The 23,339-nt window shown below is 35.6% G+C and overlaps 3 protein-coding genes across 4 annotated transcripts; 1 reads left to right on the top strand and 2 right to left on the bottom strand.

Annotated features, from left to right (window-relative positions):
- The first annotated feature begins 1,156 nt into the window (after positions 1-1,156).
- On the top strand, positions 1,157-2,776 carry LOC105127802 (auxin-induced protein 22D). Its single transcript, XM_011029229.1, has 4 exons — positions 1,157-1,536; positions 1,669-1,874; positions 1,997-2,096; positions 2,199-2,776. Exons 1-4 carry the CDS (start codon positions 1,328-1,330, stop codon positions 2,272-2,274), a joined length of 591 nt encoding a protein of 196 aa, XP_011027531.1. The 5' UTR covers positions 1,157-1,327; the 3' UTR covers positions 2,275-2,776.
- Positions 2,777-8,796: 6,020 nt separating this feature from the next.
- On the bottom strand, positions 8,797-18,141 carry LOC105127789 (probable alpha-mannosidase I MNS4). 2 transcript variants are annotated; one of them, XM_011029217.1, is made up of 18 exons: positions 18,045-18,141; positions 17,769-17,948; positions 17,153-17,272; positions 16,980-17,072; positions 16,642-16,728; positions 16,204-16,294; positions 15,727-15,782; positions 15,448-15,520; positions 13,983-14,092; positions 13,038-13,088; positions 12,586-12,674; positions 12,379-12,460; positions 12,171-12,284; positions 11,834-11,913; positions 11,130-11,265; positions 10,143-10,213; positions 9,803-10,049; positions 8,797-9,478 (listed from the first exon to the last, which is right to left on the bottom strand). In XM_011029217.1, the coding sequence occupies exons 2-18, from the start codon at positions 17,919-17,921 to the stop codon at positions 9,266-9,268; spliced, it is 1,866 nt and encodes a 621-aa protein (XP_011027519.1). In that variant the 5' UTR covers positions 17,922-17,948; positions 18,045-18,141; the 3' UTR covers positions 8,797-9,265. The 2 variants fall into 2 exon arrangements, with proteins under 2 accessions (XP_011027519.1, XP_011027514.1); XM_011029212.1 differs by lacking the exon at positions 18,045-18,141 and having other exon boundaries at positions 17,769-18,036.
- Positions 18,142-19,773: 1,632 nt separating this feature from the next.
- LOC105127780 (rRNA-processing protein EFG1-like) lies at positions 19,774-23,063 on the bottom strand. Its single transcript, XM_011029201.1, has 8 exons — positions 22,785-23,063; positions 22,577-22,706; positions 22,361-22,491; positions 21,895-22,033; positions 21,081-21,195; positions 20,700-20,763; positions 20,287-20,568; positions 19,774-20,067 (listed from the first exon to the last, which is right to left on the bottom strand). Exons 1-8 carry the CDS (start codon positions 22,941-22,943, stop codon positions 20,062-20,064), a joined length of 1,026 nt encoding a protein of 341 aa, XP_011027503.1. The 5' UTR covers positions 22,944-23,063; the 3' UTR covers positions 19,774-20,061.
- Positions 23,064-23,339: the final 276 nt, after the last annotated feature.

The raw sequence follows: 23,339 nt of genomic DNA, 5'->3' as shown, positions 1-23,339 counted from the left end.
TGTTTATAGAACAGCATAGATTGACAAACTTAACGAGATAGCATAGTTTTAATTTGTTAAAATGTGACATTTTATTTTAAAATACAATAATTTACCATATTGTGAAATTAAATCTCAACCTCTCTTTTTCTCTCCTAACATAAATAAATTCGGTTGCAACATTTATTTAATATCTTACGACTTCCTTCTTTATATGTTGGATTTGGAAACCATGAAAAATATGAACTATACTATTTCATTAAATTTTTTATTATTTAATTGAAAAAAAATAATTTTCTTCACCAATACCTCTAAAATAGCCTAAAATCACCATCACTCTTCATCCTCTCGGAAATCCATCATTAGAAGAAGATAACCATTCTCCTTGAAAGCACACCCCATAATGGGAAACATTAAAGAGAACGTCAAGGACAAGCAAAGAAAGCTTAACTACTGCATTTGAAGAATAAAACATCCCAAGAAATCAATGATGATTAGGCTGTTCGTTCTGAAAAGATTAACTAATAATTACATCGATGTATGGTATGATCTTACAATTTCGGGCACACTAAACATCATCAGGATAATGTGAAAGGTTTATATATTAAATGAACGAGCAGCTTTCGACCTTGAGATAATTAAATTGATAGTCAAGAAGATTGAATTCATTTAGTTAAGGTTCTTGTGCTCTTCTACTTAATGGCATAGAACAATCAAATCAATTAATATATATATAAAAAATAATATTAGGCATTAATAAGGGGATGGCTGGCCATGTCCACATGATATCCCACATGTCATGCTACAACCCACTCAACCGAATTCAAAACTCAATGGCCAAATTCGAGTCCCACATGGCCTGGCAATGACCATACTGACCTAGCCATGCGGACCCCGTCGCCCACATGGAGATGTTTCCTCATACTTTCCTCTTAAGGAACTTCCTGATTTCCCTCCCACAATCCCCCAAAACTCATCTTGACCGTCCCCGATTAAAGCTCTCGAAAGTCTTCCATATGGGCGGCTGTGCTTGTCCCCCTATTGTCCCTGGATGCAAGGACAAGGGGCCTCAAAGGTGCTGCTATTGCTACCGACAGGCTTAGCTTGCCTTCATCCATAATTCATGCATTTGAAGAGAACAGCAGGGATTTTTCTCAACCTCTTCTTTTTATATATAAAATTATATATAAAATACACTTGTTTCCATTCACACATCCCCGCGCTGAGAGAATACTAGCTATTCTTTCTCTCAAGAATCTACATATCAAAGGAAACAAGAACGATCTTCAAGTCTCGTGTGCATCATCTCTTTACAGATCCTGCGCGTGAACAAAGATTGTTGGAAAACATGGAAGGTGGTGTTGCATATGAGAATGATCTAAACCTCAAGGCAACTGAGCTTAGACTGGGTTTGCCAGGCACGGGTTGTACCAATGAGAAAGGAGATTCTGGTGCTAGAAACAACAAACGACCATTTCCAGAGACCAGAGAGGAGGGTGGAGCAAATGGTAAATCTGATGCTCAACATGATGACCAAGAAACTGCCTCTGCTCCGAAGTAAGTCAGAAATTTTCTTTTCCCTTGTTCTTTTTTGGCTCAGGGTCTTTCGTTTTTAGTAGATAGATTCACCCTTTAATTTCCTATGATTTATTGCAGTACTTATTCATTTGATATGCATGCGACATGCAGGGTACAAATAGTCGGCTGGCCACCAATCCGATCCTACAGGAAAAATAGCTTCCAGCCCAAGAAGGCTGAGGACGAGGCTGCAGCTGGGATGTATGTTAAAGTAAGCGTGGACGGAGCACCATACCTTAGAAAGATTGACCTTAAGGTTTACAAGGGATATCCTGAATTCTTAAAGGCTTTGGAGAACATGCTCAAGCTCACCATAGGTAAGACTATTTTGATGAACATGCATGTGCTTTATGTTGTTCTTTGTAAATACTGCATGGTGTTTATCTATGTTTGATTAGTATTATTGTGGTTCTGATGATGATATTTGTAACTATGCCAGGTGAGTACTCTGAGAGGGAAGGCTACAAAGGGTCAGAATATGCACCTACTTATGAGGACAAAGATGGTGACTGGATGCTAGTTGGAGATGTTCCTTGGGAGTAAGTTCTGCCAATCTGCCTGCCCCCCTCTCTCTCTAAGATCATTTGGATCTATTTCTATATATTATGTAATAAATTCTAACAGTTCATTTTCATTTGCAGTATGTTCCTGTCTTCCTGCAAGAAACTGAGAATCATGAAAGGATCGGAAGCAATAGGCTTGGGTTGTGGTGCATGAAAAACCCACAAGCCATATTAACCCATAGGAGCAGGGCGAAGAGAAGATTCATCCCTTGAGAAAGTCTTTCAGCTTGGGTTCTCCTAGAAGAAAACTCAAATCTGAATCTGCGTCTCTCTCTTGCAGAGTTTTCCATAATTGGACTGGAAGTTTTAGACAGGAAACAGGAAAAACCAGAGTGAAGTTACGGTTTCTATCCTAGAGTGTGGCAGCGAGATATTTGGTGGTTTGGACACTTATGGTGGAGGTGTCATTTTGTTGGTCCTTGTAATCTCATCAAAACCAAAACTGCATACAGGAAGATAATATTGCTCCAAGTGCAAGCAATTATGTAAATAAAAACAGAACGAAACATATGGAAAGACAGGGTCGGCCATGTTTTGCCATGTAGTGTTCTCCATACACCACTATAAGCTAATTATAAAAGTGTGTTTTTGCCAAGTTCTAACAAATCCTGTAATTGATTCTGACTATATTTTCATATTGATCCGGTTCTGTGTTCTCTAGTCAGTATGAATGACTTTTTGATTCAGCATCCGGTTCTGTGTTCTCGATACCCACGAGAAATATGTCACCTTTCAGTCAGATTTGGATGTTCAGTTAATGTCTAGCATGATCTTTTTATACTTTAAAGGGTAGGCCTTCCATAATTATTCCTTGTCCAACACCCGCCCCCACCAGCACCTTGTTGGGAGTAGGAGCATACATGCTCGCCCAACCTAGTAAAAGGGCGGGTCGCTTGCGTGTCAAAACCAAGCGGTGGTTGTTTTTTCTTTGCTTATCGAACCAGCGTATGCCTATTCCTCCATTGATGACTCCCCGTAGAAAAAGCAAAATTTTTCCGATGTGGATTGAAAGGAAGTTGGGGATAGACATGGATCCTTCCTCCTATCCGGAGTGTTGTGTTGGATATAAAACAATCCCAAAATCTGATCCAAATTTTGTTTATTTGAAAGACAGCATAAAGATTCAATGCAATCAATAAGAATATTTTGGTAAAAGAAAATGATGGTGGTTCATGGAATCTCGATTTAGCAAGAGAGAGCAGTTGCCAAATAAAGATTTTTCACTTAAAAAAAATAAAGAACACAAGCAAATAATGCAAAGATTAAGGAAGAAGAAACAAAGGAATCTCAACCTTAAGATGGCAGGTCCTCCTTTGCCCCCCCCCCAACTCTGTTAAAATCTTTTTGACCAGTTATGTGAAGGATCAGATCAAGTCTGTTCAAGGCTGTGGTTGATTTTCAAAGCAGGGAAAGAGACAAAGGAAAAAAGAGAAAAGGAAAGAAACAGTCATTTTCATCTGCATAAGCATCAAGATGGAAATTGATCGAAGGTAGATTTCAAATAGCTGAAGTACCAGGAGAAATAAGCTATCCCCTCAGTTTATTAACAATCCAAATTAACACAACCGTAAACTTAACTGCCACTGGAGAAGTCCAAAAGGCATTCGACGATGTAATCCAGCTAACATCAAAAGAAAAGGTCTGCTCGATATAGAGAAGACATGGGAATAGAATGCAAGGAAAATATTAGGTAACTTCACATTCATGTTGTGTGGTCATAAGTACTCATCAGCAAAGACTACATGGCAATCAGAGCTGCACCAGAGTCCTTAAGAGGAATATGATTTCTGGATGTGTGTGAAACCTAAGAGGAACAAGGTGTTCCTACAACAAGAAAGTAAAAGAAAAGCATAAAGTGCTTCAGAGGTATCAATTTTCAGCTAATAAAGATGCTCATCTTTAACCCTTATCAATGTTCTTCAGGATAGCTAGTTGACAACGAAAGTAAGTCATGTCGGGAATAGTGAAGAACATAAAAATGCACATGACACATGATTAGATACTCCGTGTGTGTTTTACAGGTAACTAGTCAGAAGTCAGGAGTAGCAGGAAACTGTAGCTTGTCTGGTAAATTAAGCAGTTACTACATAATTAGATTCCTATTCAAGATAGCTATCTTCTAAATTCAATGTGTAATTAATCCAGAGAATCGGAGCAAATCTTACAGAAGTGAAAATGTTGCTCTTGTAGGAACATCATTCTGTCTACACACAGAGGTATTCAGAAGGCATCCAATATTTGTTCAGAAGGCAATTTTCTGTGTAATTACTATTGATTTACAGTGCATTTCTGATAATTACTTTAGAGGACATGACTACCTGAAACCTTGAAATCACTATACAGGTTATAAAAATGGTTAGTTGTGTTATCTCACTAACATGGTTTGGTTAAGAAAATCTTATCGAGCAGTGAGAGAATTTTTGGAACTTAGTTAAGATTGTTTTGTCTAATATGCTTTAGGAAAAAGGTGATTAGTTGGGAACCACATGCCATAAAGCAACCGCGTCTTTTCAATTTTCTGGTTCATAAGATTAAGAAATCAATAAATTCATCATATATTTATGTCTTCCATGCAACACATTTATGTTTTTATTTCTTTATTTTTTCAACTATTCACTTTCCATTAAAAAATACAGCATTCCAAAAGATTTAAAATGTACAGGTTCGTTGAACTTGTCTTAGAATATAAGATTTGCAAGGCAACTTGTTGCCAAAACTATTGCAAAGGCAACTTCTCCCATATCTACACCATCCATCACTAAATATCAACATCATCATCTTAGCTCTCCTCGTCTAGTGTGGACTCGATATATAATAGCTCCTAAGGCATCCAAAAAAAAAGACCTGGCACAATTCTAGTGATGCTTGTTTCATACAATTGTCAGCAAACCAGAAAAAACAGTCTGATGTTGTAATCAAAGATCATGGAAGATAACTTGATATTATGGTCCAGCTTGCATCAATTAACAATCAAGAAGATTCAATGCTAGAAAAAACATTCCTCATCTTGGACACTGAGTACTTGAACAAGAGACAGCTCCTATGTTCCAAAAAGAAAATGAAGATCTGATTTGACGTGTTCTATAGCTTGCGTTGCTCAAACAATTCTCAGCATAACAATATTGTTGATTGCCAATAATCTACATTTCTCGTTAAGTACTCTGATGATGATGTTATTTTCACCAGCTGCAACACTACTGCCTACTTCAGGTGGCTCTAAGGAATTGATAGCCAAGCATCATCTTTCACTAAAAAAGCCTTTGGCAACAAAGCTAGTGGCACAAAAGAGAGAATTCAAAAGTGCTATGGAACACAAATCCAGAACCGCTACCACATAACTAGGCTTGATCTCAAGACAAAGTAAAGATCATTACTAGCATGACAAGGGATCATGTTATTATTATCTTAGAGAGCACACGATCTGCACTGCTTTAAAAGCAGTGGTGGAAGTCATAATCGAACTATAATTTTGCTTCGCATTCAAAAACGATACCTGGTTTTTATTATTCTCTTCACTTTTCTCATTGAGCTTCTGCTTAACTTTAAACAAACAAGTACATCCAAGCCAAATCACATTGAAAAATAGCAAGGCTCCTCTAGGCCCAGTTTCATTTCAGGGGACGTAAGCATCTAGCCACATTAATACTTCCATCTTGATGTTTCCCTTTTTACATCAGTAATTTGTTCTTAATAAGATATCAGGCCCTAGTGCTATTAGCTGGTGGCAATTTCCAGTGTTTTTCGGCCAAGATGGAACCAAAAGAAAAGGAAATATCCATTCCCACTTACAGATCGTTGCTCAGTTGATATCCTTGTAATGCTAACATTCAATCTGGCTAGATAACGCATTAAAAACAGTTCCTCTCACCTACCCAACTTCTAGCCATTACTTTCACCTTCCCAACTTCAGGACCACATTCCTCAAAAGGTATAAACTACAGCCCATTGAAGAAAACAATTTCATCTACTAAAACACTTTCATTTTGAAATCAATTCTGGAGGATTCGTAGGATATATGTACTGAAACTGGTTCCTTTCACAAAAGTACTGCAAGCTTTCCCACGATAAACAAATTTTTGAAATACAAATCTAAAAGCAAATATGTAAAACAACTTAAATTATCAATGAAAAAAGGATGATTTTCCCAAATAAATAATTTGTCGAAGTGAGATTTCTTGGGACTTAATCCTTGAACGGACTAAACCACCTAAGCAAGGGAAAAGGTAAAAGTTAAGTCCAGTTCATGAGCTACTTGCCACTTTTATATTGATCTACAATATCAAATGAAAGGTCATTCTTACGTTTTTTTTTTTTTTTTGAAAAGTATAAAGGGCTTATAGTTTTACCAGCAGGATGATTTTAGATAACCTGGTTTTATAGGAGGATCTGTGCATATGAATCTGAGCAGTACTCTGCTGGAAAATTTGCATTGTTGTCTCTATATCACTTCATTCTGATCATCCATATTTCAAAATGCTGCAGGAGCACATATTAGAGGGACACGTGGTGCAGGGAGGAAATACTTCTCTTTTGAATTTCCATAATAGATCCAAACCTTCATATCTTTGAGTGAGTCTAAGATATAATAAATGCTGAGAAGTATCTCTCATGAAGCTTCATGGCCAACACTTCCCAACTCAATCGGCTGGAACTTCTATGCTTTCTAATTTGTTTCTCCCAGATCATTGATCTCAATTTAGCAACATGATCTGATCTTCCAGCAACTGCATGGATATCAGACAAAAGAACAAGATTGCCAGAATTATCAGGCTCGATCTTGAATAGCGCAGCTCCTCAAATTTCAGCCAATTGAATCTTGTGATGAAGCCAGCATGACTGCTACGCTACTAACAAGGTTATATGCTTATTCAAGGCACCTAGCATGACTAAGAAGGTCATCAACAACACCGGCACAGAGCTTTTCCACTGATTGAATTCCATGATCATCGGTCATTTGCTTGAAAAACCTCCTCCCTCGTTCACAATGCCCCCAATGTTACAAGCAGTCAAAACCACTAGAAAGCAACTATATCAAGTTTAATTTTTTCCCCTTGCATCAACAGACAAAGAAATGCTATCTTGACTCGGTCCATGATTTGCAAAGGCAGTAATATTTTGCAGAATTTTTTCTTATAAACCATTCTTAAAAGCTTTCAAAGCTCTTTCTTTTCTCGCACCATTTGCATACACATCTATCAAACTGGTAACCACTGTGAACAAGCTAGTATGTTACCCATTATAAAGTTCCAATATGGCCTTGATACCTGATTTCTAAAGAACTCGTACACGTCCAAAGCATTATGCGGCTGCTCTTTTTAGCATCCTGTAAAAAAAAAAATTCTGCAGCTTCCAAATTCCCCGCTTTGCAGAACCCAAGACCATTGAATTCCAAGTCACAACATCACGAATTAGCATAGCTTCTAAAATATTCTAAGCAGCAGATACTATCACATCCAATACCACCAAGTCCTTCATAGGCACTATCTCAACACGAATGCCTCCTCGACGTCCCCAGCCTTAACATATCCCTGAACCAAACAGATCACGTTCCTCTCTTCCATCCATGATATATATGTTGTCCAACATAAACTCTTTCGCTGTTTCCATACCCCCAAACCATTGAATTCTTGCAAACAGTATCTCTATCTTCCATCTCTGCAAACACCTCCCTCACAAAACCCATTTTTCCTCTCCTTGTCAAAAAATCAAACAAAATTCACCAACACACGCAACCCCCCCCCTCCCCCCCAACACACACACACACTCACACACAGAGAAATGAGCTTGATTCAGGAATTTCATCTATCAGTCCATGAGCATAAGAGGTGGCACTAAAACACCAATGGATAGAGAGCAGTGAGGTCGGAGGATAAAATTACAAGAGCGAATATCTCATGGCGCCAAAATTGAAATAGGGTGGTTTTAAGTTATAACTGTTGGGTTAAGGAGCGTAGAGTTTTGGAGAAAGAAGTGGACGGGTTGTGTACGGTATACGATTAAAAAGACATTTAAAAAAATATTTATTTAAAAAGTATTGAATTAAAATCTTTAAATGATTTTGATATATTTATATCATATATTTATATAAAATAACATTAATTTAGTAATTAGTGCTTTTATGCCTTTTTCTTTTTCCTGGTTCAAGTGCACATAGGGCAGCAATTGGCCAATGCTACAGGCGTGAAAACACCGCAGGGCCAGCGACCCATTGGTGGATTATGCCCTACTAAAATGGGGGTGCCATGTGGATTTCAAGCCTGTATCCCGAATCCTAAAAGTAGAGATTAACTTGTAAAACAAAGCTGAATTGAATCAAAGAACGCTAAAAACTAAACATTTGTCAAACCTGCTTGAATCCTCAAGAACAGCAGTGCCTGGCAAAGAGACAGTGAATGGCTGCCATATCGTAGCAGCTTTTTGTACAGCAGTGCCTGGCAAAGAGAAAGTGAATGGCTGCCATATCGTAGCAGCTTGTGGATTATGCCCTACTAAAATGGGGGTGCCATGTGGATTTCAAGCCTGTATCCCGAATCCTAAAAGTAGAGATTAACTTGTAAAACAAAGCTGAATTGAATCAAAGAACGCTAAAAACTAAACATTTGTCAAACCTGCTTTTGTAGAGCAGTGCCTGGCAAAGAGAAAGTGAATGGCTGCCATATCGTAGCAGCTTTTGTACTGGAGTCAAGGATCTCACTAATAATCTCAAATTACCAAAAAAATCAATATTTAAGGCTCACTATAAGTATAATTGTACAGAAGGTATGGCGAATCATGGTTAGTTACAAATGCTTTGAGCTCGTATTCCCATCTCCTTCTCCGGGAAACATGGAGACAAGTACAATAAATATAGGATCACTGTTTGTTTTTCTTCTTATATTTCTATCCCAAGCCAGAAACCCACTTTATCAACAATTGCCGAATTGCCCAAAACAGTCATCAGAAAACATTGGTAGTCTGGAGCCAAAAATATCAATTAGTTCAGGGATTGCACAGGGCCAAAGTCAGGTGCCATGTCAAAAATTTCTTCCATTTCTCTATCATAATTCCTGATCTTTTCCCCGGTGAAGCTAGCAGGATGAGAGCAGCTGATGCCTTGTGAATCTTTGGTTGCCCAAACAGTACTTTGCATCAAGCAGATGAATCTATTATTCACTTGATTCCTGTACATTTCTGTCATGATCATTCTTCTTGTTTTTCAACAGAGAATTATCAGCACTTTGTTGGGAAACAACCAGCAAAGAATGGCTATCAGCCACATTCTCTCTTTGGTGCGTGGAGTGATCCTCCTGAGCTGTACTGGTTGCATCTAGGTATGATATTCCATATTTTTGTCCATGAGTTAATCCAGGGCAAAGTCCCTGCAGAGAAAAACCATCAACATTCCATGTCAAGATTATTAAGGCTGTTGCAAACAGCAGATAACATGAAGGTTGACACTCCTTGTTTTTATTCATTTATTCTATAACTTCGCCGTCAGATATTCACTGAAATTCAAAATGACATGTCAGGGGATAACAACACTCAATTTGCATCAAATTTATTAACAGCATTCTTCCTCTTCTCAAGAAAATGTAAAATCAATCAATACATCTTTAACAAGGTATCATATAGGATTTAGTGCTTAAAAGTGAAAAAATGAGGATGCAGGCGAGGGATTTGGAAAAAACAAAAAGTAAACTAACCTTCATCAACCCTGATGTAGTCGTAGACTCGAGAAAAGAGGAATCTGATGGATAACTGGAATGAACCCAGCTCCCAGAAAGCACACTGGCATTATTTTCTTGGGGATGGATTGAGATGTCTGATTTACGAGATTCCTGTTCAATGCCACCACCTTTACAGTATGCACCTAAATATGAACAATGTTCATGTATGAGAGATATTTGTGGGGTTGCAGGCAACAAGTGGCCCTCTGTGCTGAAGATGTACCTGTAAATGAGTAAATATTTCCAACAAATGATTGAAAATAAGAGATAGTAGAGAATTAACCTGGCAAGCACAATTAAAAGCACAAAGCCTTACTTGTATGGCCCATTTTCTACAAGGTTATCTGGACCCGAAGCCAAATCAAAAAGAAGCCATAGGTACTTGACCTAACAACAGTTTTAGCGAGCAATTAATCAAATGCAATGGCATAGATGGATTAAAACTCATGAAGCACATCAAATGGAAAGGCAAATTCACTAATATAACCTTCTGCATGGCAGGACACACTCATTTATTGCCATAGAATATGAACATCAATCCCTCTTATATCAAATATTAAAAAAAAAAAAAACAAATAAATCTTCTGCCTTATTTCCATGAAGACACCTTATCCTCCTTGTTGTACAGCAGTTTTTATCTCTTCTAATAAATCTATTCTTCTTTTTCCAGAAAAAGGGAAGCGAAGAAGATTGTGCCTAATTTATCCCAGAGGAAACAAGCTATCATCAAAATATAAATCTCATATAAAGCAAACAGGCAAACCCAAGGTTCGTACACCTTGGCCAGAATAGGAGTGGTTCAGTTTCGCTACGGCAAAAAAGTTTAGCTGCTGGGTTTGAATAGAACATAACCCATTTAACCAGTCTGCACTCCAACCCTAATCCTAGTATCTAATTGAAATTCTTTAGCATGTACTTAACACGTAATGGCACACTTTTCTCAAGCAAAAGGAAAAAAAGACATAATATAGAAGCCAAACAACATATTAAAAGAATTTTATTAACATCTTCATGCCATTTTTTTCATTACAAACATTTGAAAAGGTAAAATTTCCCTCTCATCATAAACAATCTTTACATTCTCAAGCATTTTCACAACCTTCTATTATTGGATGACAAGACCATGTATCAGGGCAATAATATTAGAGAGAACTCCTAAACATGATGAACAGACAGTCTTGATATTAACCAAATCCACAAAGATGAAAATATACCATCCCATTTGATGGTATGGTTCCTCTATAACACCAACCAAAAAGGAAAATAAAATATCTGACTGGAGTTACCCAAAAGTAATACTAACAGTTTCGGCCAGGAAAAAGCTCTCCATGTGGTCCTCTTTCTTGTGAAATTCTACATCTACTATATGGCAATAACCACAGGGGCATCGAGCCCCATATTGCAAGCTCACAACCATATCCCTTCCAACGTCAGGATATCTGCAGAGGATAATCAGAGACATGGCTTCAATTGCAATTTCTTGACAGTAGGAGAAGCCACATTAGGTGGAGCATGGGAATTGAAACAAATAAGTTAAGAACCAAGAGAAAAGGCTATGCAATCTGGCAAAAAGACCAGAATCTGTTTTATAGCAGCTTTCATTCCAGAATATTTCTCGAATTTCTTTCCAGGTAATATTTTGCATCCAGGAAATTCCAGTCGACCCCAAGTTATCTGTTTGTAATTAAATCTGGTTAACCTTTTATTATTATTTTTATGCTAAATGTGAAGGTTAAGTAGAAGGAGCTAATAGCTAGTAAATCAGCAATGCATATGAAAGTATTATTCTCCTATTTTCTAACTGGGATCTCCTGCCTATGATACGCATATATAGAAATTCATGGTTCTGGCATGTCAGTATGTGATCCTTTCCAGATCCACTGGTTTCTTCTTGGTAGACATAAAGAAGCAATGATATTTGTCAGTATATAAAATTTAGAAATCCTCAATACTGGAAAAACAAGAAAACATTACGCAAGTATGAAGTTATCACAGATTTTTTCTGACCTCGGATCCCGGGTAGCTTTGTAAAGCCAATATGTGCTCTCTATCAACTCTGGGCGCAGAGGATAACTCTTCTGCCCATGCTATAAAACAAATGTATGGAAAAAAGATACAAATATATGAGATAATATGTAACACACAAGATGTCTATTAGCATGCAAAGTAAATTACATAAAGAAAAGTGCATGGTGGAGGGAAAAGGCATGAGTTATGGTGATGTCAGGTCAACAAAATAGACATTTCTTGCACAGCTCTTTGTAAACCCATAGAATGGGCCTAACATCTGGAACACTTATGAATAATAATTTTCTTGGGCTTCCAATAACAATGATTTGGATACCTGAACAGTTAGAGTAGCAAGATTAAAGCCTTCTGGAGTAAAACCATATCTTTTCCAGACACTGAAGAATGCAGCATGAGTTCGAATTGCAGGATCAATATCTCCTGCTAAAACCTTTACTCATATCCAATCAACCAAATATAGGTTAAAAAAAAAGGCAGTCATAAAATCTATAGTCCAAAACCTAGAATAAAGAAAAAGAAAATACCTGTAGGCCTGGCCAGAAGGCCTGCAAACTGTTAAACAATGGCCAGACAATAGCAGCAGAATCCATGTTTACCTCAACATACCTATAAAGACATCTAAAATTAAGATCCAATGGGTGAATTATTGCCCCATAAAAGAGGAATAACAAAAGAAACCAAATATAAAAGATATATTTATATTGAAGCACAAAATAGCCACGAGATTATACCAAGGATCATTGTAAAGATAGTGCATAGCAGCTGCATAGGCTTCTTGGAAAATAAACAAATACTCCTCGTCACCAAATAACAAATAAGCCTGAAAAGATGAAGAAAATTTTCAGCCCAAAAATTCTTGTGAAATGAACAAATACTCTTTGTATAAAGAGAACCTGATTTATCTGCTATAGCAAAGAAATCTCTACCATTATCCATGAACAGGAAATGATTAAAGCATTTTGATAGTGCTGGTTCTGCATAGACAATTATTTCTGAAGTGCTCTTTCTAAAAACCTTAAAAATGGGTGCCCACCAGTTTGGAATTAAGGCTTAGTTGATTTGAGTATTTTTACCACCTTCTTTCATGATATACAGAACGCAAGTCATAAAAAACTGGAAAAAAAAATTTGGTGGCTCTGATAATCAAATAATTTTTTGCTGGAATCACTGTATGATCACATACCTTTAAGAGATATTCATAGAAAGAGTCAATACTTGTTCCTATTCCAGCATCCTGCAAAGCAGCAAAGGAACATGAGTATTGTCCCTTGGGAAAAAAAATGAATTCAGTTGCCCAAACGTTGAGAAAACTCAACCATGAAGAAATATGTGACAAGAAGCTTGATTGAATTTTTCAAGTGAATCCCATCCCTAATTTTAAGGTCACAAACAAGTGCACAAGCAAAGAATACCACCTTCTCCGGAATTTAAAAAACAAATGCTCTCAACCATCATTTCTGAGCAAGTTAAGACAAAGTTGTCAAATATCATCAGGCATGTACAATTTCAAGCCAAACATCAAGCAATGTGACTTCGATTAACCCAAATTCTTGTTCTCAAACCAAATCATGTCATCAGCTAAATACTGAGATTTCAATCAAGTTCCCATATTAGATATCGATATGCTGCATTTTTTATTTTTTTTTGGGAGAGGAAGGATGTGGGTGGATGCAATAAATTAAATAAATACTGACACTGAGATAAAAACTGCTAATATGCGCCCATCCTCGTACTTTTAAAATACAAGATGACATCAATTGACAAGGTCATTACAATGTGTTTCAAAAATCTCTGTTCTTTTTTTCACAACTTTCTTAAGGGATGGAGTAGTCAGACAAACCATATAGCAATCTATAATTTGCTCCCAGAATTTAATTATTCCTCATTATTCAACTTAAAAGAAAATGTCTAGGAGATTCCCATGTTGCTGTCAAATACAGGTAATTTTAGAAACACGAGATCTTCTACACACTTTGAAATGCTTCAAAAAAAAAAAAAGTTACCTTTTGTGTCCATTCACCTGTAAATCTCTAGGAGATTGCCATGTTGCTGTCAAAAACAGGTAATTTTAAAAACACGAGATCTTCTACACATTTTGAAATGCTTCAGGAAAAAAAAAAAATGTTACCTTTTGTGTCCATTCACCTGTAAATACATTGATGTGAGCACCAACCAAATTCAGCTTTGAACGGCGAGCCCATAATCCGCGCACGGCATTCTTTGTTACTTGCTCAAAAACTGCATATCCATGAAATGAGATAAGAACAATAATCAATGTCAATAAGTGGATCGCAATCAACCTTTGCAATTCCCCACAGAAACTGAGAAGGAAAAGGATAATAAAAGAAACCAGTCGATAAACAAAAAGAAGCTACAAAGTGATATGGAGATACAAAAGGCAGTCTTAGGATAACGTTCTGATAAAGTCTGAATTGACATTAGAAAGTTTATCTTTTATCAAATAAAAGTCAGAATCCTGAAAGGCACTGTAAGGTCCACTTGATGGATGAACACACAATACCCATAGTTGCTAGATACAGTACCACCACATTATGGAACAATTTAGCAGAAGGTGAAGATTGCTTCTGTTTTTATTTCTGGAGTTGAGGTGGAAGGGGCTGTTACCCTTTTATGTTTGAAGTACCAATGAATTTATAGAAAGTTTATACAGTAACTATTAATTGAGGCAAAGCCCCTGGTCAATATACAGAAGTTGCTTGATAATTAACTAAATATAAAGTAACTGAACACAGTTTCAAGTCAGGTCGAGATGCGTGCAACAGCTAGGGAGTCAATGGACTGCCTCTTCTGCTCAAGTCTCTTATGCAGCAACGCTCATTCCTATGCAAGTGAAAAATTTATTACCTTGGAGGAGGATTCATTTTTTGTTTTTCTGATTTGAACCATCAGGAAAGAGCAAGAAATAGGTCACTCTTGTTTCGACTTTCTCAAATCACTATATCCTAGCATATTCATGTGCATAAACTAAACATTCATATGCTGTTGTAGCTGTCTACAGTATGCCTAGAGAAAGTCTTACTCATAATTATGTTACATAAATGCCTTAATATTTTCATACTATAGCCAAATTAAATTTCTTCAGCCATGCTGCCAAAAAGAGCAGACAAAGGTGCTGCCCGTGCCAATCCTCATGGAAAAATCCTATTCGGATCTTGAAAATCTCACCATTGACCAAGGACAGCAACTGAAGAGATCACAAATCTGGCACCGCTGCTTTGCAAGGCTCAGGAGTTTCTATTCAATAAATGATATTCAAACTATGGATTCCATCTAAGAAATGGCACATCTGACAAGCTAAGAAGTTTGAGATATGCAAAATATGAAACCTGGCAGTAAGCCAAACACTACTGGGCCATGATATAATGATGCAAGCACAATCTAATTTGTGTGAAGATGCAATTTGTAACATTTTTATACATAAATTCTGTATTAAAGGTTGAAAAACACAGAATTATCTCAACTTAATCATGACATCTCATTTCTCTAGGAGAAAATCAGAAACCTCAGTTGCTAGATGGAAAACAACAATTCAATGGCCAGCCTGGAAAATGTATCATGCTATGAATACTTACTTGGATCATTGGTCAAGCGACTAAGCATCCCAAATTCCAAAGTCAAGGTTCCACCACCAGCAGTTGACGTTATCTAAATACACCAAAAATTGCATTTCACAAGCTACCCAGTCATTTTAGGATATTGAATTCATGGAGTCAATTCTACAATGAATAACATGTAGCAGCAAAAAACATTTATTGTAACTGTTTGAAAAAGAGGGGTGCTACAAGGTGAGGAAAGCATTGGCAAGTATCTCAAGAAATTCACATAAAAGGAGAAAAAGAGGGTGGCTTTACCCTGCTTTCCTGTTCATCAACCCCGTATAAAAGATTGACAGACCCAAATGGAATTCCTGCAGTACATCATAGCTTAAGATCAAATTAATATAATATTACAGCATTAATGAACTTGCAAGGCCAATACTCAAAACACGCAATTGCTTTCAGAAATTTTAAATTTAGAGATTGATGGTAAGACAGACTCTATCCAACAAAAATAAAGCTACAAAACACATCCCCTAAAGCTAAGCTTGAAGACAATAACTAAGAGGTCCTATTAATTAAAAAAATGTCAAAAATATGATAGGCTTAAAACAAACCACAAATATAAATTCATTATGAATTGCCAGAAACATAAACTCATGAGTCATGACCACTCATAGAACTACAGATATAGTGCAAATTCTGTGTCCATGCTGATTTCACCCACCTCTCAAGGATGGAATGCCAAAAACCACAAGAAATGCAGCAAATGTCAGTATCTAGTAGTCATACCTGTAGGAGTGTCAAATGCAGGTAGCATTCTCCGAGCCAAATCCTCAGCTAAGTCAAGTAATTGATTGTCATAGGATGGAATTCTCATACCCTGCAACCAAAAGATGGAAGTGGCATTCTCCCTGGATAGAATATTGAAAGGGTATCTAGGCGAAAGGGTATCTAGGCATTTACTCATTATTGAGGAGCAATCAAGCACATCAAGTTTCAAATATAAGATAAATTAGCACCCAAGAACATGCTGTCTTTAAGCTATAACTTACATGCAGAATGCAAACACTTGTGTGTCATGCGCATTGCTTTCTTAATGCTTTATTTTGATATTTATTCATCGTAAAAGGCAATAGAATTCATTACTAAACGTTACGTATTCTGCCTTATCCTTAACTAGAAAGATATTGAAAAGAAAAGATTTACAAAGGTGATCATTGCATTTACCGTAGCATAATCACTTGCAATAAGATGAGCAGAGAGTAAACCTCCAAGGACCCGGATGGTAGTCTCAAAGACAGATACTGTTTTATTCTGGAAACAAGATAACAGAATTAAAAAAAAAAAATAGATAAGATGTCTTCTGATAACTACAGACATAGGTTTATAACTTCAGAAGGATAGTCATTTGATTGCTCGACCAAAATGATAGGAGGGGTAACATGGCTTGTAATTTCTATGATGTAAATTTCAATATAAAAATGCATTGATGCCTGTTAAAAGGTTATTCCTATCAAAGTATCAAAACATGTGAGCTCAAATCATCATAGTAAATGCTTACTCACTATATCAAACCGAAGATTTTTACCAATCCAATCAACAGAGGAAGTGAACTGTTCTCGGTCACCAAGTAGAGCCAGCATATCCAAGGAGTCAATCTGCGACAGCATTAATATGTTCACCAAACTTTCATATAATAGCTTAAAGACAAAGAACCAGGAACAAGGACATCACCAACCAGAGTCAAAGCATAACCACCAAGACTGTCTTCTCCTTCACATGATAGAGGCTTTAATTCATCAAGCGGAAAAGCATGTTCCATGTATCCATTAAAAGCATGATAGAACATTTCACGAACCTATATCATACCATCAACAAAAACATATCACGCACATGAAAAAAAATCAATTCTTTATTTATTTTCTAAAAAGAGTGATACTATTCCCAAAACAGAGATGGCGCAATTCACCAAAAATTCGTAAGAGGAAAAAATACATAGAGGGATTTTTGTCAATTGAGCAATGCTTAAAGCTTCAATTAGTGTGATTGCAAATAAATTCATCAATGCAATTAAATAATAAATGGGCAGGATCAAATTTATAAAACTTGTAAAATTTACTTATAATCACCATAAATAAGAGCAATTCTCGAAGTCCAGTAATTACAGAAGAGAGAGAGAGAGAGAGAGGAAACAGCTAAAAAACTTGAAATTCGATGATAAAGCTAAGAGGTGAATGCTTGAGCAATGACAGATCTAATGTTCAAGAAGAAGAAGAAGAAGAGTTTTCTTCTTTTCTTTTTATGATTAAAAAGAAGAGGAGGCAAATTTAAAAAAGGAAGGAGGGAGGGAGTACCTCGTCTCGAAGAAGTGTGGCTTCCTCGGGAGTGACACCATCAGCCGCAGTTTGTCGAAGGAAGATAATGTTGTTGTGGTTGGTGTCGGCAGATAATATTGAGAGCAGCAGCAGCAACAAGGGCAGGCATCGTTGTTTCCAGGTTTTTTCCATTCCTTGCTCTCTCTGATTCTAGTCTCTCTGTTGTTTTGGTAACAACGAAGATATACAACAGCAAATAATAAATAAATAGATATGATGAATGAATGAATGCTCGTGTTTGAGTTGTGCCCTTACTGAGAATTGAGCTTCTCTTTGCTCTTCAGTTTTACTTTTACTAGGAATCCATTTCCCTTCCGTCCCAGCCGAGTTTGGTAAGTGTTGCATACACCCCCTTTTTGGTAAGGCTAGTAGCAAGAAATAAAAAATAAAACAGAGTTGAAATAAAAATGAAACTTAGTTTGTGTTTTTTGATTGTGCGTATGGATTTTTGTATAAAATATTTTTTTAATTTTTAATGTTTGAATATTAAAATTATAAAAAATACTCAAAAAACATCAATTCAATATTTTTAAAAATAAGATCACTTTTCAAAAAAAAAAAAAATACTCTCAGAGAGATTCTTAATCATGCATCAATTAATTTAAACATGTTTTTAGTATGTATTTGTGAATCTGTATTTTATTTTTTGTTAAAGATAATTAGAAAAAATTAATAATAAGTTAATTTTTAAAAACTAAATTATTGACAAGTTCGTTATAATTTTTTAAGATTAATAAATCTATTTTTATAATCTGTATATGATATCAATATTATTCTTTATATTTTTTTTATTTTTTTTATTTATCACTATTTTTTATAATATTTTTTTAGTTTTTTATTTATATTTTTTTGAAAAAAATATTATTTCTTATTCTCTGCTCTTGAAATATTTATCACTCTACACTTAGACTATATTATTTTTATTCTTATTATCATTGTTTTTTATTTTTTTTCTTAACACTTTTTTTTTAAGATTATTATACAAAAACTAAGAAAATGATGTTTCAATTTAGCAAGTGCAATATTATCCTATTTTTTTTACTACTTTAAAAATGAGTTTGAAATTTTAGATGTTTCTATCAACACACATGACATTCACTATATTTTATAACATCTAAGCATTAGTTCATAGTTATATTTTTTTGTCTATTGTCAACAAATATCCTAACAACACCTACACATTAATTCATCCACGTTAAAAAAAAATACAAGTTGGAATAGACATGTTAATATTTTTTTTGTATTTATTAGCACAAATAATTATTAGTTTATTTAATTAAATGCATGAATAGAGTTTTTAATTTATAATTATAATTTTTATTATAAAAAACATATTTACATATTTATTTTTTTATCAAAGAATAATTATCTAATTCATAGTAAAATACAGGTAAAATAATTAGTACCGAACTATGTATACATAACTCTTGGTGAATCCATCAAACACAGCACAGGAATGCCTCTTTGTATATATAAAAAAAATTCTAAACACTATCCCAACAACCTCTATGAATATAAATTAAAAAAAAAATTCCGGAAACAATGGTATGCTGAGAATTTTTAAATGTTATAATGATTATTTTTTTAAATAATTTTTAATATAAATATATCAAAACAATTGAAAAATACTAAAATTAATTAATTAAAAAAATAAAAAATATTAAAAAAACACTTGCCCGCATCCCACCCATTACAAAAAGAAGGGATCAGAGCCATATGAAACCGCAATAAAATAATAACATTGCATCTTAACATCTTTAAGGTGTTGTTTTGGTGAAAAATTGATAGCAGACTCGAACGAGCTATGGCAAAGATAACAATTGACCACGGATACATTTTTCAAGCGAGCCCTACAGGAACTCTCTTTAGAAAGAAAGAATTCGAGGGCGAGAAAGCCAAATTTTCAGCGCATGACAGCACATTCAAATCCCTGATAAACCATGTTCAGGTCCAACTGCCTCTACCACAACACCACCCAAGGTTAGCCAATCTTTCATCTCATTAAACGGGAGAATGGGTCTGGGGATGCATATAGATCAGAAAGTGAGTTTCTGTCGGAAAGAATACTAATAACGCTAGCATTGCAGAGACATTGGACCAAGTTAACATTCAAAAAGAAAAAAAAAACAGATTCCCAACTGTTTGTTGATATAAAAAATATGAAAAATATTTGGCGGTTATAACAGATCTGCAAAAGAATTTCATAGATATATGATGACAAGCTAATTAAATTGATTATGGTGAAGTTACATGCGTGCTGATTTCATCCACTTCAGGCCTGCAAATGGAGGAAGAAACAAATCATGCACCGCAGAAGGTTGATAATTAATAAATATAACAGCAAATAGAAGCATGTTACACAAATTGACTTGCACACCTAACAAACTCCAACTCATGAAATTATTTTTAAGATAATGAATACAGCAGTCTAGGATGGTTGAAATAAATGAAGAGATAGAATGCAAGATGGACATAATAACAGCCTAGAGTAACATACCTGTTGCTTTTTCTTCTTTGGCCTCCTCTTCCTCCGGGGTTTATGAGCATCGGAATTTGAACTTAGATTACTGCTGTGGCCTGTCCTTGTACTTGAAGAACCCCCTGCCCTAAAGGAAGATCCACTTATGCTACTTGATGTATTACTAGATGTAGAAATTCCAGCCCTCTGTTTCCATGAATCTTTGCTTGATGAAGCTCCAAACCTTGATTGAGCATGCACTGGATTTGCATGCAAATTATTTGAAGGCCGAGGAGGAGGCATTAGAGCTCTGCCAGCTGTCTGTCTCCATGGAAAAAACTGATGTCAGAAAAAATGTTCATTTTCTTTTTTATAACAAAAAAAATAAAAATAAAAAATAGCTGATATATAATTTCATTAAAACAGTGCAATATTCGGGTTTAAAAAGTGACCTGATTCCTTTCATCGCTTGACATTCCAGATGCTGCTTTGCCAGAAGCACTAGAAGCTGGTTCCCTGAAAACAAATTATAATATGCACCTTTTAAGGTATAAACCAGTTGACAACATATGCAAAACTATATTATGACAATCTAAATATAGGACCAAATGGGTGCGCAGTGCTTCCAGTCTAATGTGACAGCATAAAGCTTGCAGAATAAACCAGTGTACATGCATATTTATATTTTCATTGCTATCTTGATTCAGTAGTAAATGTGACTGATAAAAACATGAAAGAAATACAAATCAAGCTGCTGATAAGATAAAATAACTTGCCCAACTGCAAATGTAGATCTTGAAACTAGAATCTTCCCTCACAGTTATGGTATATACCTTGTACTTTTATCTGTCCATTCATCATCTGCATCAGCTTCATCACTCGAGGTTCCAGTTAAAAAGAAATCATCTTCACTCAGATCCAAAAGACCATCATCCTCACTCCCTGTCTCTGTTAAGGTAAGTAAAAAAAAAACATTCATCACAATAATAAGAAGATATCACAAGAAAACCACTATAATGAGATGGTATTAGCAGGTAAATAGCATTAACAGGTGTATAATCCACAAAGCCTTTTGTAATGTGGAAAGCATTACTGGTGGGTGCTTGCTCGTTCAGCTTATGACCTGTATCATTTATCTTAAATCAAAGTTGTCACTCTAGTGATCTGCCCACAACCCAATAAATGGGAAAACATTTAAAGCTAAGTAATATCTACCAGGCATAGAGGCTGGGTTCCCACTATTGGCAAGGGCACAAACAAAAACCTCATTTCTTCATTCTGGCTATGTACAAATTTGCAAAGTATTGTGGTGCACAGAATGGTAAGATAGGGAAAAACAGTCTTCCTATGACAACCGACAGTGTATTCTTTATTAATACAGATACACATAATTGTATATTTTAGTTTCATTTCTTGAGGAAAATGATTTATCTAAACACAAATGCCTGCAAAAAAGCTTAATCCATGGAGCAGATCCACAAGCATCAAACGGTGATGTTTCTACATCAAGATTTCAATAACAAACCATATCAACCACTCACCGCTATATCCTATACAAGGGTCATTCTTTGGGTCCAGTAGCCAAGCAAGAAAGTTCATATCATTTTATTTAGAAAGTTGCAGAGGTAAGCAAAACAAAGAAGATACCTTCCAAATCCTTGCCGCTGGCTGCAGCAGCAATTAAGTTGGCTTTAATCTGCTTGCGCAATCTATTTCTCCTATCAACTTTGTCTGAATCATCACCTCCAGTAAATAAAGATACATATTTCTCGGTCTTGGGGAAAAACTGCAATTCCAAGAGAAAATAGCAATGTAAAATAGAAGGAAAAAAAAAAAACCTTCAGCTTAGAAAGATTTCTTTTTTAAAAGGGGAAAAAAAACAAGAAGCAGGACAAGCGGAGCTCATGTATTTATTTAAAATACTTCTCCAAGAAGACTCAAGTGTAAACTAAATGCAATACAGTCAACATTTCATCTCACACTGTATGGTAGACTGTATCTTTAGTTTCAATCAGGTTAGTACAGAACAACAGTAAATGTCCATTACATTTTTACTCAACTGAAGGGCAAAATATAGCGTTGCAAAGATACATTTAGAGCAGCAGCAGCTTACCCTAACATATTCAAGATCTTCTTTCAATTTAGAAAGCTGATCAGCAACATCAGCATCTTGGGGTAGCTGACCAGATGAAGCGCGCTGCAGTTTCTCAAGACGCCGTATTCTTCTTTCTATCTTTCTTCTCTCTAAACAAAACAAAGGACATGACTTTGAGGATTCAGCTTGAGACTAAATAATGAAAAATATATATATTTCACATTAAGTTGTTACCAAAAAACTTAATCTTCCGATCACGCAAGAAAATCTTGCGTTCAAGAGCCAAACGAGTATGAATTTCTTGTTGCTTCTTCAATTCCTCTAACCTCTTTTCTTGAGCTTCTCTTACTTGAGGTGGAAGTTCCTTGTATTAAAAAGAGAACTAATTAATGGTGAAAAAAACCCTAGTTGAAAGTGAAAAAAGGAAGTAAGAAAGTAGTACCTTGCGGAGCATGCGATCTACAGAGCGGATTTGGTTCTTGATAGAAACGGATTTGGGCTTTTGTTTAGGCTTCTTGTCTACGCCTAATCCTTTGGAACGGCGACCTACAGGGGGTTTGCGCTCAGCCACTCTCCGTTTGCCATAGCCACCATGGGCCATGTTGCTGTTCAAAAGTTGATATGCCTCCCTTCCCCCACTCCCCTCTTCTGTTTTGTTTATTCTCGTTCACTCGCTCGACAAGATTTGGGATCCTTTCGCTATGCTATGATACGACCTTTTTCTTCTGCTTCGCTTGTTTGTTTTAAAAAAAGTGTTTGTAGTTTTTTTAAATTATTTTATTTATTTATTAATATTAAAAATAAATTTTAAAATATAAAAAATATTATTTTCATATATTTTTATATAAAAAAATAATTATTATCACAACCTTAAATATTATTTTAGCATCATTAATGGTCCGTACAATGTCATATACAATGTCATAGGCTAAATAAACAAAAAATTATAACCAAAAAAATTAGGAAACAATTATATTTAAAAAAATTAAAAAAATCT

Source organism: Populus euphratica, unplaced genomic scaffold (assembly GCF_000495115.2).
Source record: "Populus euphratica unplaced genomic scaffold, PopEup_1.0 scaffold1.1, whole genome shotgun sequence".
Lineage (NCBI taxonomy): Eukaryota > Viridiplantae > Streptophyta > Magnoliopsida > Malpighiales > Salicaceae > Populus > Populus euphratica.
This window is presented reverse-complemented; position numbering and strand designations above follow the sequence as displayed.